Source organism: Gobio gobio (assembly GCF_949357685.1).
Source record: "Gobio gobio genome assembly, chromosome: 5".
Taxonomy (NCBI): domain Eukaryota; kingdom Metazoa; phylum Chordata; class Actinopteri; order Cypriniformes; family Gobionidae; genus Gobio; species Gobio gobio.
The window spans coordinates 14732253-14747006 of record NC_137101.1 but is presented as its reverse complement, the minus strand read 5'-3'; the positions used below and the strand labels follow the sequence as shown (position 1 = coordinate 14747006).

Sequence of the window (14754 nt, the reverse complement as noted above, 5' to 3'; positions counted from 1 at the left end):
AGTTTAAAAATGCGTGCAACTTTGGTTTTCTAAAAGCCATATTTTTAAATGAGTTTTAAAAGTAGTGTATGAGGAACAATCCCTTATTGTATGGGGTAGGCTATTCCAATATTTACTTCCCTTTACTGACAAGACAGTTTGTCCAAATGTAGTGCGCCTAAAAGGTATTACACAGTCTCCTTTTTTAGAGGCCCTTGTTCTACCATCACTCTCAGTTCTCTTAAAAAAATCATTCAGTGAGGGAGGGGCAAGATGATGTATAGTCTTATAAACAAAGCAGGCGTACTTAAAATTTATAAAATTTTCAAAACTCAATAATTTATGTTTTTCCAGTATGGCACAGTGATGAACTGATTGCGTTTTTTTATCAAAAATTTTAATTGCTCTCTTGAATAGTATTTCAATAGGCTTAAGTGTTGTTATATTAGTTAGTGACCAATTTGTAAAACAGTACTCAAAATGTGAGAATATCATTGTGTGTAAGTACATTCTGGCAGCACTTAAGTTGAGGAAGGGCCTTATTTGTTTGAAATTCTGTAAATTAAATTTAACTTTATTTGCCACCCTTTTTATGTGGCTTTTGAATGTTAAATTACTGTCCATTGTCACCCCCAAATATTTAAATTCCTTTACAATTTTTAACTCCTCTCCTCTAAGAAACACGTTAGACTGTATCACCTTTGTGTTTTGTTTTGAGAATACCATGCAAACGGTCTTGTTGGTGTTCAAATGAAGACAAGACCTAGTAAGCCAATCATCAATACGGAACATTGCAGATGTAAGAATAGATGAAACCTCCTGATAATTTTTGCCATACGTGTAAATTACAGCATCATCTGCATACATCTGGATGTTAACATTTTGACATACATCAGGCAAGTCATTAATATAGAGTGAAAATAAAATTGGACCAAGTATGGAGCCTTGAGGGACCCCTACCGGACAATCAAGAAGGGGGGATTTGGTGTTACTAACACAGACACACTGCTTTCTACTGGATAGGTATGATTTCATCCAGCAGAGAGCTTGCTCAGAAAAATTAAAATATGTTAATTTTGACAAAAGCACTTGATGGTTTACAGTGTCGAACGCCCTCTTTAGATCCAAAAACACAGCACCGACATAAGAGCTTTTATCCAAATAGCATTTGATTTTTTCTAAAAAAAGGCAGTTTGCCGTTTCTGTGGAATATTGGGCTCGAAACCCAAATTGCATCGGGTGTAATGGATTACAGCCTGTGTTTAGATGTTCAATCATTAGCTTAGCAACCCATTTTTCAACTACCTTAGACACAACAGGTAGGAGGCTAATTGGCCGGTAGTTTGCCATTTCTGTTCTTTCTCCTGATTTAAAAATGGGACTGACCATGGCCACCTTCCAAGCTGATGGCATGATTGAATATCTAACGGACAGGTTAACCAAATGCGTGATCGGGTGTAAGAGAGAGTCCTTGTGCCTTTTTATGAAATTTGTGTCAAGGCCATAGAAGTCCTTAGCCTTGGAGTTTTTCAGAGTCCCTATGATATTTGCCACTTCTGTTTCTGTTATTTGGTCTATCATGAAACCCGGTTGTGTATGATTTGAAACTCCTACATGTGTATGGCTACAGGGGGGGTAATTAGGTTGTTTGTAAAGTTGGGTAATTTCATTGACCGAGTTTATAAAAAAGCTATTTAATTCTGTAGCTATAATGTTAGGGTCAGTTACCAGTTCAGTTTTAATTTTCAGTTCTAACTCTTTATTATTGTAATTCTGTTTTTTACCAATCAATTTATTTATGTTTTGCCAAATTTTTTTCCCATTCCCTTTGGCATCCTCAATAATTTTGATAAAAAAGTTAGCTTTAGCTTGCCTTATTGTCTTTATTATTTTGTTTCTCATTGAAGTAAATTTTTGTCTGTCTGTTGTGAGACCTGATTTTAAAGATCTTTTCAGTAGCTGATCTCTATCCTTCATGAGGTGTCTACATTCTTCATTTAACCAGGGCAAAGAGTCCTTCCTAAATTTAGGTTGGCTCCGCCTTTTAACAAAGGGTCTCATAGTTTCCTTGATTTTCGAAGTGAATTGGTTACTGTCACTCTCTATATCACCTGTAGAGAGGACTTTTTCCCAGTCCACCTCTCCTAAAGCTATACCAAGGTTCTGCTGTAGACCAGTTGGTACTGTTTCATAATTATAACTAGATTTTACTGAAGAATGAAAACGTTGTCTTGCTAATTTTCTGGAAAATAAGATTATGTTATGATCCGACAAGCCAGTCATAAGATTGAGCGTCTTTATGACTCTTTCAGGTCTGTTTGTAAACACTAAATCTATTTTGGTTTCTGATCGATGAGTTATTCTAGTAGGTTGTTCTATTAACTGTGTGAGATTATAATAATCTGTAATGTGCTTAAAGTTTCTTCTTCCACACTTATCATTCCAGTTGATGTTAAAATCACCCATCATGATAACCTCTTTGTTAAAGTTACAGTTTTTAAGAAGAGCTTTTAACTGATCATATTTAATTTATTTTAATGTAGTATTTAATCATGTGTAACTCTTTACTAGTGATTCCATTGACAGGAAGCAGCACATAAACTGAAAGGACTTTTATTTTGGTGTGATGTGATTGGCTGTTGTTGACTATCTATACCGTCATGAATGTTGAAATCTTCAAGCGGGCTGAATGAGTAAACATGGCGCTGCAAAGTCCAACCGCTGGATTAAAAACCATAAAAGGTTACATATTACCAGAACGTGTGGTTGTCAAATCAAACGACGATGTTTCACAAAGTGAAGATGAAGAAGAGGAAATACAGCCTGAATTTCTTGACATGAAGGAGATGGACTCTGTCTCATCGGGGGCAAACGTATTTAAATCTTCCATGCCAGCGTCAAAAGAAGGTAACACAACGTTATTTACCAGTAAACATTTGTTATCCTTTGGTTATCTTTTGGTTTTATGAACACAAAGTGACTGAGCAGTAACAGCAGAATCACGTCGAACACACTCAAGTAAACATAAAAAACATTTTAATTTCACATAGCTACAAGTAACCATATTTACATTTCATGTTTGCAAGGAAAAAAACAGCCATGTTTATATTTTGCATTGTTATAAGAAACAAAGTATCCATGTTTACATTTTACACCCTTACACCGTCCCTGAAAAAAAGTGATTTATTTAGTTATTTGTAAAACAATACAACTGAACAGATTTTAATAAATAAATAAAAACATATTTATGTACTACATGTTGAAGGTGTTTTATATGTTTATATAACTTGTAAAGTACTATACATTCATATTAATATATATATATATTTTTGTTATGGACCGTGTTGTGCACTTAATATTTTTATGTAAAATCGATATAGTTTTATATTTTGAATAAGCTTAGGACACCAAAGTGATCATGGTCACAATTACAATAGACAATCAATTAATTCATTTGGTAAATAAATATAAACAATATATATACTATATTTCAGGGCTCAATGCTAAGGATTTTTTTCAGGGGTTCAAATTTTTACTTGCCCTGTCAGAATTTTCACTGACCCCACCACAAAAAAATGACAAATAAAATAAAATAGGCCTAGTATTGTTTTTGAGCCATATAAGCTTAATAAATAAGGTTATGACTCTAAAAACGAATATCCTAACTCATATATTAAAGACCGTCAGTAATAAAATAAGAACAAATAATCAAATTATGAGCAAAAGCACAAATAAATAAAGCAGAACAAACATATACAAATGAAATAAACAGTTCTTTTCATGTAGGTCAAAACTAGATTGTCAGGTACAAAAATAGTATAAAATGTAAAATATAACTGCATAGTCTGCATAAAATGATATGCCACTGCATATAAATACAGATTAACCTAAATGTAATCATATTTACACTTTACATTGTTAGAAGTTAATTCAGCCTGTTTACAATTTACACTGTTACAAGTAAAAATAATCATATTTACAGTTTACATAGTTACAAAGTAAGCTGTTTTACAGTTTACACTTACAAGTAAACATAATCATATTTACAGTTGACATATTTACAAAGGAAGTTTACACTTACAAGTAAAAGTAATCATATATACAGTTTACAGTTACAAAATAACCTCTTTACACTAACAAGTAAAAGTAATCATATTTACAGTTGACATATTTAGAAAGTAAGTTTACAATTACAAGTAAAAGTAATCATAATTATAGTTTACATAGTTACAAAATAGCCCATTTATAGTTTACACTAACAAGTTAAAGTAATCATATTTAGAGTTTACATGGTTACAAAATAACCTCTTTACACTTTACACTAACAAGTAAAAGCAATCATATTTACAGATTAAATTGTTGTTGGTAAAAATGTTTTGTACAGTTCACACTGTTAGTAGATAGACATATTTGTGAAATTTTTGTTTATATACATATACTTTTTGTTTATGGACCAAACTATTAATGTTTCATGCATTTCTTATATTCTTTTGCAGTGTCATTCAAGGCCGGTAATAAGACGTACCGGGTTGAGGGCCGTTTTCTCCTCTGTGATCCCTGGTGGGAGATAACCTGCACAGTTCGCCTAGGCCGGCACAAAGCTTTTGTCAAAGGCTGCCCCTCCTACAGCCTCCGTACTGATCTCCAAGAAGAGGGCCTGTCACTGGCGTCTCTTTTTCTTAAAGCATGTGGGGCACAACCTGACTTTGTTAACATGTTTATGCAGTGGATCCCCAAAGACAGATATGTGGAGCCTGTCAATGTGCTGGACGTCCTGCAGGAGTTTGAAGATTCATCACCTGAGAATAAAGCTGTGGCTGAACAGCTCAAGTCAAAAGTCAATTGCTCAGGTTGGAAAATGTATATCATGTCTAGTGTATATCTATTTTCATAACACATAAAACGAAATCAAAGTTGCCTTTGAAGTGATTATTGGTAGAATATTTTATTTAGCAACAATTTGAAAAATGTATTTTATCATAAAAAAATCCTGGGATATTGCGTGAAATATCTTAAATAAAAATGGAAGTTGCTCTTTTTTCATGCATCTTAAACTACTTGCGCTTCAGAGCATGCAAACAAAACACAATAAACGCTGTCATTTTATCTCGTATTCAAAGGATTTATTTAGTAAATGTGCTTCCGTCGTCTTCTTATCGGATAAAATCGTTCTTATCGTTTTTTGAATGCACGTTTTAAAAATGTATGTGTAGTGTCTTGCGATATCCCAAAAATGTGCATAAAAATAGGAAACGTAGCTACAGAAAACGTCGCAAATGCTGGCAGAGCCCGATCTTGGTTAATTTCCTAAGCCGTAGTCTAAACTAAATTAAAATATACACGTTTGCACACATAATAATTATGAAAAAGTGATAAAATAATGATACTGAAATCGTAATCACAAAACCTTGTTCTTGTTAATTGTCTTTAAAAACATCAGTGGCTTGGACACACATGGGAGTTGCCAGCTTGTACCCTGGAATCATGAAATACTTGCCAACATTACTGCCGGGTCAGTTTATGGAGATAATCAGCAAAGGAAGAAAGGAACGCTTGCCGGAAACTTCCGAAAAAGAAGATTCTACTGCACAAGAGCAGAACAATACAAATGTATTGGCCAAACTTGAGAAGCTCATTAAGACTGATGTATGGAAGTTGGGCTTCAACTATGTAAGTTTGCTGGTTGTTTGGTTTTTAAATCTTAAGCTCCCATTATGTCCTTCGCTATCCTTTAATACTTTTTTCAACAGATCATGTTTAAAGAATTACATCTGATCCGGTGTGAAGCAAAATTGGAGGCGTTCAAAGACTGTAATTTATTTTGGAGTATCCCGGTGTTGCAGCGTAATGCCTTACTGCTGTATGCAGAAGTCAAAAGACACTGCAGAGTCACTGGCAGCACGTATGCCGATCGGGAGATGCTAGAAGAGAAGATATCGCCTGAGACGGGATTTATGGGTGCTTGGGAAGCTTTGCATTTCCTTGTGGAACAGGGGGTGCTGATTAGGGATGTCGATAAGGTGGCACTTAGAAACCTCTTCAACTACGAGAAAGGCATTGCCGAATGCTTGAGGGGCTTGGTTGAGGGAGAACCCTGGAAGATCCACTTGGATGTGAGGAAGGTTCTTCGCGAAGCGCAACTGAATAGATTAAGAGCAAAGGCTTGTGAAAAACGCAGTGTGGCTCATTTGAAGAAATCTAAGGCTGATGCAAAAATATCTATCTCAGCAGCACAAAATGACATTGTTCAGGGGGCCGGGTGTGAGCAGATGCATCTTGACTTTGCCGAGCCTGAGACTTCAAGCATGGTCCGCAATGGAGGAACGGCAACACACAGCGATTCTCCTCAGTCCTATGAAATTGCAACGCTCACCATTAAAGAGGAAAGTCTCACTTCAGACTCCGACGACTCGGATGACTCCACCCACTTGGATATTGATCCGTCTACTATAGAGTTGGACCCCGATCAGGTGCGAGCAGCCGAAATGATGTGTGCTAACCCAGTAACCGTGATCAGTGGGAAGGGTGGTTGTGGGAAAACCACAGTGGTCAGCCTGGTATTTAAGGCGGCCATGGAGCAACAGACAAGTGACAGGGAAGAGGTGCTGAAGGCCTGTGAGGTCTTTCAGAATGACTCTCAGGGGTCCAGTAATGGGCTGCTGTCAGACGCACGCGAGGAGAAAAAAGAAAGTGAGGCGAGTGACGGTGATGTAAAGCCTGTGGAAGTTCTTCTAACTGCTCCTACTGGGAGAGCTGCTTCACTTCTTACCAAGAGAACCGGCTTCACTGCTTATACTATGCACCAGGTATAGTTCACAGTACATTACGTAACTTAAACATACTTTTACACCTATATAACATTTCAATTACAAACAATGCATTTCACAACTTTACACTACATAGCATTTCATAACCACTTTACATGACATTACTTAGTTTGTCACAACTTTACATAACTTATGACAATTGTACATAATATTTCATAGCACTGCATGACTTGAACATCACACATTTCGTAACTTCACAGTACATTACATAACATTTCAGAATGTATGTCCCAAGCATTGTATAACTTTACACTACAGAATATTTCATAGCATAGCATTACATGGGTTAAACAACAGTTACATTTACATAACTTCACAGTACATTACATAATACATTACACTTTATTAACATTAAATGAATCACATTAAATTACAGCTTTGTCAGCATATATAGATGTCTCAGTTGCTATCATTACCTTGTTCACACATATTTACATGGTTAACCCCCCGCCCCCCTTTTTTCTTAGGTTTTATGGAGTTTCATGAATGCAGAAAAAGATATCAGTGGAAATCCTCAGGATTGGAAGTTCTCAAAGGTGCGGGTGCTGGTGGTCGACGAAGGGAGCCTTGTGTCTGTTCAGATCCTTCACTCCGTTCTCAGCATGCTTACCAAACATGCAGAACTCCAGAAGTTCATCATGTTGGGTAAAGGCATATTGCATGCATAATAGTTTCTCATTTAAGGTGTACTTTTAATGTATTTATCAGCGATGTATTCTGCAGTTTAATTTACTTGTATTTTGTGTCTGCAGGAGATGTGAGGCAGCTGCCCAGCATTGAACCTGGAAACACGCTGTGTGATCTGTTTGAAGGCCTCAAGAATGTCCGTTGGGCCATTGAGATGAAGACCAACCATCGTGCCGAATCTGAACTCATCGTCAGAAACGCTGGACTGTGAGTAGATAGCTTGTACTCTGAAATGATTGATGCTTTTAGAAAATTGTGTAACTAGTTAGCTTTGGTTCCTTAAGCCCCGTTTCCACCGAAATTACCCAGAACAATTTGTACCAGGAACTTTTTCCCCCAGACCTGCTACTGTCTGCATTTCCACTGCGGTCTAAAGTACCGTGAAGATTAGGCAAAATAGTCTTGTGATGTAGGACTGTGCGCGACTGCTCCTACCAGTCAGCGATGGACAGTAATCATTTTTGCGCAACACTGTCTGCAACAATAACAAGTGGAGGAGATTCAAGCAGCGCTGCTTTTGCTGGTTATATTGGTTTACTAAAGAGATAATTAACAAAACGGCGGAAAAGAGATGAGCACTGATACTAAAACGCATTCTCTAAAGCTAGATTTAAAATAAGACAACGTATGTTATTTTCGGCTATTACGGACATTGACCGTGAGATTGCTGAGACGAACGCGCGCCATCGGACCGAAAGAGCTAGTCTGATATTTACTGAATGCAGAACGAACCTCGCAAAAGACTTTTAAAAATGCCGGTTGAAATAAAATGCTGCGTGAGTTCAACCAATCAGCATGTTCAGCGCCCAAGTCCCACCCCCGAAAGTTCCTGAACTTTGAAAAAGTACTACCTCGCGAGCAGGGACTTTCGGAGGGGGAAATATTTACCTGGAACTTCATTTAGACCCTGGTTCCTGTGGTTGAAACACACCGAGTACCACCCCAAAGTTCTTAGTTCCTGGGGAAGGGCCTTTGGTGGTAACGCGGCTTTATTGGTTTGTCGACTGTGTGTATATGTTTTTATGTAATATGTACAAATGTTAATGGTGTTTCTCAATCCTAATGACAGTTTATTAAGCATACTGCTTTTATTTCCATAATATTTCAGCATCTCAGATATGGGTAAAAGAAGGCTTTACAGCCCTCTGGAGTTTGATGCCACCATAAAAATGAAGAGACCCTCCACAGTGCCATCTGACAAAAGGTTCATTTTTGTCAAAATCAGTGGGGAAAATGGTTCTTTTGGTAAGTGAGCAGTTATGTAATATGTGATATTGACTTTAAATGCCTTTTTTTTTTTTTTACATTATACAAACATTATAATACAAGTTTGGAAGTGAAGAATTATGTGAGGTGTTTACATTGTCACTTTGGCTCAGAAGCACATGCTTTGCATCTACAGTAAAGCTGTGAACCTGAAGGGCCAGACAATCTGAATAACAAAAGAAACACTTTGATCAAAAGGATTGTCCTCGGGTCATTTGTGTGGCCTCCTGTGTGTCTATTGTGCTGCAAGCTTTCAATGGAGAATTCCTAAAAAACACTTCCTGTTGTCTGCTACACAGCCACCTTCAATACATTTACCCCCCACCCCCCCATAAGCACCTTAGTGCAACTTTTTGGCTCTGCAATTACAAATCAAATGCATTGTTGAGGCACCAAATAACTGTCAAGCAAAATGGTACATCTTACAGTACTCAATAACAACACGTTTCTGTTTGCTGCTTAGACCTCCAGGATGCCGTGATATTCTTACTTAAGGAAGCTCCTGGACTGGAAGATGATAAATTGTCACAATTTGTGGCTTTCAGGAGGTAAGACAGATTTAGCGTTTTCACTCTGTGCTGAGATGTCAATCTTTTTAAGAAAATGCTGAGTTTGCTGAAGTTGTTGTTTTTATTGTTCAAAGGAAAGACTGCGAGTTGATCAATGAGCTTTGCTGCAAGCATTATTCTCTGCATGTAACAAAGTTAGTTTTCTTGCAAATAAATAAGCATGACACTTTTTTTCATCACTTCCATAGATTGCCATTTTAGAATTATATTTCTGTTTTAATGTTTTGTGTCATTAATTTCAGGACTCCCAAAAAGACATTGAACTTTCAAATAAAGGATAAAGTTTGCTGCACTAAGAATGGCTATGTCTCAGATCATGAAGTTAAGAAAGATGCGTCTTCCTGTGATACTGTCGGAGCTTCCCATGATTATGCCAGATCTTCTCAGGATAATGCCGGAACACAGAGACAAAATGAACAGATGAAGGAGAAGAAAGAACGCCTGTGCAATGGGGAAATTTTCTTCATTAAACATGTACTGGAGATTTATTTATCGATAATCTCAAAATTCTGGCTTGAATTCTGTTCTTCATATGCGTTTAAATTAAAAATCCCTAGTTGTGAGTGATAATAACCTGAGTTTGTTATTGATTGATTTAACTTGTCCTGGTTATTGTCCACCAATCACAGGATTTGACGACAATTGAGGAAGGAAGACGTAAAAAAAAGATGCACTACCTAACACTAGATGATCAAACCGGGCGCGTGGTGACTTGTGACTACAGGGAACTACAGAGAGAGTGTAAACTGCGGCATGCTTGGGCAAGAACCATCCACACCTTTCAGGTAATTCTGCTCTTTGTTTATCTACAGCATTCGTCTCAGCTTCATGCAAATTGCTTATTTGTTTTCTCACTTCAGGGCTCAGAGGCTGAAACTATTGTGTACGTTCTTGGAGACAGCATTGCTCAAAACTGGCAGCATGTATACACTGCAGTGACACGCGGTCAGAAGCGTGTGTATGTGGTGGGTACAGAGCGTGACCTAGAAGGAGCCATCAAGAAATGGATCACCCCACGTAACACACGTTTGTGCAGCTTCGTCAAAGCTCCCAAACAAGGACCTGAAGACTGTTTGTCTCAGTGTGCCTGCAGTCAGAGTCAAGTAGAGACCCCTGTGAACCACAGTTTCGGGCCTTCACAGTCCACACCGGTGGCCCCAATTTGCCCCAGCCTCCCTGAGCCGTTCTCCAGCACAAGACCTTCATATGTACGACACCTCTACAAGGACGAAAATGGACAAAGCCATCAAACGTCCAATACCTCTTTACAAGATGACATGGCATTCAGTCAAACCTACTCTTGGTCACCCATGGATGTTTGTGATGAGCCAAGCATGGTGCAGAATGAGCATGTGTCCGAATTATCCAATCATGTTGAAGATGCAACGTTGTCAGGGGCGATCAGCTCTTCTCCGAATGAAAGCAGCAGATGCTGTAAACGGCTGAATCCTGTGGACACCTGCAGTACGCCAAATAAACTACCAAAGGTAACATATACGCTAGAACATCTAGAAATGATTGATGAAAAATGTGCCATTTTGTAACCGTGATCACAACTATTTTACTGCATATTTCTTAATTAGATGTCTGGACCCAGAGAGGGCTACAAAAAACTGGAAATTAACATTTTAACTCTCTCTTGCAAAGTTAGCATCTCATCCGATACACACGGAGTAGATCACACCTCAGTATTGTCTTGTCTGCATATCCTTCCCATCACTCTCTCTTCTCCCTCTCCTTTCTCATGTTGAGATCACCTAAAACACACCCAAAATCTACATGATGTTTAATGTGAACAATTACTTTACATTTACTATACAGTACATGTTTGGTATCATTTGGAAATGGCTCAATGCAACTAGTACAATGGTCTCATCCCAGACGCAAACCAAAAGTTAATCCCCCGGTTTCACAGACAATGCTTAAGCTAATCCTAGACTAAAATACATGTTTGAGCTATTTTAACTGAAAGAATCTTGCACTGACAAATCTTAAAATATGTCAGTGGCATTGTTTTGTCTCAAGATGCACACCAGTAATGTTTTTTTCTTGGGCATGTTTATAAAAGTTACTTAAATGTCCTAATTGAACTAAGGCCTAATCCTGGCTTAGTCTAAGCCCTGTCTGTGAAACCGGGCCAATATATTTAGTTTACAGACATGGAGGGTGTTTCCTCTCCTAGTGTCTCTCTCAAATGTCCTTCTGTCCCAATGGGGTGTAAACTCTCTTGGCCTGGGATCTTGATTTTTGCAAATTCGAATAGTTTGTTCATGTAAAGAAATGTTACTAAAGGCTCAAGTGACTCTGTAGCCAGATGAGCCCATAATGTCTTCTATACACGTAATATAATGTCTATATATGTAAATGCGCACGGCCGCTCAGGCATTCATAATGGAAGCGAGTGTTCTCACTGAATTCCTATGAAGTTAAGCTTCCATAGGCATGAACTGAAAACGCGCCAGACTGGACACGCACCGTGAATGAATGCCTGGCGGCCGTGCTCATTTTAGTTTCGATTTAGAATAAGCGCCATTTCGGGGGCGATTTGCTTGAATTGTGGGTTCATTTGCCTATTATTCTTAATGAAAAACTACAACAAAACGGTACAATGACAAACTCCCTTAAATAGGCGCTTTTACATTTAGTTTTGAAACCAAATCATGTGGTCTGTCAGCTGTTTGCTCTCGTGATGAATGAAATCTGACTCCTGCTGCATTTGAGCTGCGACTCTCGTTCGGCTCATGCTGTATTGAGCAGACACGTTCAGTTTTATTTCATTTTATTACTATTCAAATCAAAACGATGGTGGGGTGGTGCCGCGGTGGGGCTAGTGAAGTAACCGGTTGGCGTGGTCGGTTTGGCTTGGTAGTGGCCTCGTAGGGCAGCGAAGCAAGTGCATTCTGGGAGTTGTTGTCTTTCATCCATATGAGCCAAAAATACATTTTCTGGCTTTTGTCAGTCTAGAAGGCACCAACTTCTAAAATAATTTCACATTTCTACTACATAAATGACCCAATTTAAATACACATTCATCTTTCCAGCAGTGAAATACCCCTTTAAATGTAGTTAGACCGTAAAGGCTAATAATGGTAACTTCGGTTTAGAATAACAGAATGTTGTTCAAAATGTTGTTGAGCCTTAAAATCATTGTAGCTTAGTGTACATGGGAAACCATGGCAAGATTATACAAAGCTACCATTAGAGAAAGTAATGTTGGTTGGCTTATTTATATTTCTGTGCTAGTGGTCATGACATCTGGTTAGATATAGTCTTAAGTTTATGCAGGCTAAAAAAAGTACTTCTAGAAATGACCAAGCATCTAAATAGTAGGCTATTAGTCAGATACCCATGTCACATGACCAAGACGGAGTTTCTTACCATGAGATCCACGCACACGGCCAGCGCGAGACTCTTGAGTGACATTGGAATCCAAATTTAAGTACAATCTAAAGTAGAGAGTTAATAGAATAGAATAATCAAATGTCTAGATAAATTATTAAATAAATGCCAAAAATCAATTGGCATTCCAACCTAAATTCGAGGTTGTGATAAAATGTCAGATAAGTTAAATGAATGCGCAGGAAACCTTCAGCCACGCTATTGGATACCGTATTTAACATTATTAAATAAGATGCAAAAGAAACTTTTATTTTAAAGTTTTATCATAAGTTTTTTCAATTGAATGAAATGAATGTGTTGAACGTGTCAGATATTAATATTTAGGATCATAAATTCATTTAGGATCAAAATATGGAAAACTGGCACTCCATAGACAACAGTGATATTATTGGAAATGTAAGTCGTATACTGAATGTTTTCGGCTGAATATGCTTAACATTCTGTAATCTCCTCCTTCTCCAGAAACCCACTTCAGAAGAGTCTCCGTTGGGCAGCTCAAGGCTGAAGCTTCTGTCCATTACGAGTCCCAGCTCCAAATCCCACGGCAGGCAGCTCTTCCGAGACGAGTCAGATTCTCACAGGGAGCAGTCTTAGAGCGGACATTTTCAGACCAAACATGCCAAATCTGGAAAGAACTAAATCGGTCAACATGTGCATGTTATTCTGCTTTTCAGAGGATTTTGATAAACCTGAATTAGCTTTTTTTACATAATCAATTCTGAATAATTTGATAGTTTCACCCGTGAGAATAACAATACCTTGTAACATATTATGGCTCTGTACAAGAGATATGGGAGTTCTACTGCTGCTAAAAATGTGTGCCTTTTGAAAAGTATAATTCTTAGATCATATTTAAGTAAAATTGAGTAAAAGAAGTCTAAAATCTGAAAATGAAGTGCAATTTTGACATGTATCCAAGAATGTGAGATTTGTAACGAGGTTTTGTATCAAATTTTTAATGCAAGTCAGAACTCATCCTTGTTTATTACCATATCATTTTTAAATCCCTTTTATGTGTTTTATCTTTCCTGTCAAACCTGTTAAGGTTCAAAACAGGTTTTAAAATTCCCTCAGCATTTATATAATATGAATCACAGCTTGTGTACCTATAAGGGCTGAAGCAATTGTTTGACTCTACTTGTTGGCATAATTTCACTTTTTATTTAAAGCCTGCAGCATGTGACAGGTTTATTTCAAAAGCTCAGTGTGATATTTGACTAACATCAGATCATCTAATAAACCAAACTGAACAATAGCAGCCCTTTTTTGTTTATTCAAGCTCAAATGCATGTTTGATCTATGCATATTAAACTTTTAATCTTTCTCATCTTAGATGCCATCCTACCAACTTGTTTCTCAAATCTGATGTGCAGCCTTTATTTCTTTTAATATATTCTATGTAGATATATTTAAAATACCCCTATAATTAATGAAACCGGCACATCGATTGCTTTTGCGTTATATCCAGGGTTTTACTCTCTTTATTTGTGCGTCTTTTTTTTTCTTTTTTTCGGGGGTGTAAAGTCAAGAACGAAGAATCAATCTCAGATACTTTCTTGTCTAAGAGAACCTATTCTTTTATTCAAAATAAGTAGATTTTTCTGCTCTAGATGTGATTTTCAAGTGTTTTTTTATTTATTTATTTTTTATTTTATTTTATTGAATACAAAATTATATAAACAACAAAGGCAAATATACATTTTACAAGAGTAGATAGAGATTACAGGCTCAAACACAGTATAACTAATAAATTATTTAGAAAGGACAAAGAAAATAAATAAATAGAGTTAAGAGATCATAATTAACATGAATTTAAACAAAGCCATAATAAAAAGAAGAAAAAAAAAGAAAATAAATAAAAATAAGGGCAGAATCACAATAAATCAAATGATGCCAAAAGATAAAGCAGTTTCATAGCATTCTGACCTCTCATCTTATTAAGGGCTTTGGAAAAACATTTTAAGTCATTTTTAAATATAATAAGTAGTGGGGGGGATTCGAAGAATCTGCATTTGTGGATGAAATAT

The 14754-nt window shown here is 37.1% G+C and overlaps 1 protein-coding gene across 2 annotated transcripts; it reads left to right on the top strand.

Annotated features, from left to right (window-relative positions):
- The first annotated feature begins 2617 nt into the window (after nt 1–2617).
- On the top strand, nt 2618–13984 carry helb (helicase (DNA) B). Of its 2 annotated transcripts, XM_079817307.1 has the most exons (13): nt 2618–2886; nt 4476–4829; nt 5420–5649; nt 5730–6785; nt 7274–7451; nt 7559–7700; nt 8602–8738; nt 9223–9307; nt 9403–9462; nt 9571–9802; nt 9958–10113; nt 10189–10815; nt 13190–13984. In XM_079817307.1, the coding sequence occupies exons 1-13, from the start codon at nt 2679–2681 to the stop codon at nt 13319–13321; spliced, it is 3597 nt and encodes a 1198-aa protein (XP_079673433.1). In that variant the 5' UTR covers nt 2618–2678; the 3' UTR covers nt 13322–13984. The 2 variants fall into 2 exon arrangements, with proteins under 2 accessions (XP_079673433.1, XP_079673432.1); XM_079817306.1 differs by having other exon boundaries at nt 9958–10815; nt 13190–13975.
- Nucleotides 13985–14754: the final 770 nt, after the last annotated feature.

Coding starts and splice junctions, on each gene's coding strand:
- helb (XM_079817306.1), top strand. CDS start 2,679: ATGGCGCTGCAAAGTCCAACCGCTGGATTAAAAACCATAAAAGGTTAC. Junction 8,739..9,222: donor TGGGGAAAATGGTTCTTTTG/GTAAGTGAGCAG, acceptor TTTGCTGCTTAG/ACCTCCAGGATGCCGTGATA. Junction 9,463..9,570: donor TATTCTCTGCATGTAACAAA/GTTAGTTTTCTT, acceptor CATTAATTTCAG/GACTCCCAAAAAGACATTGA.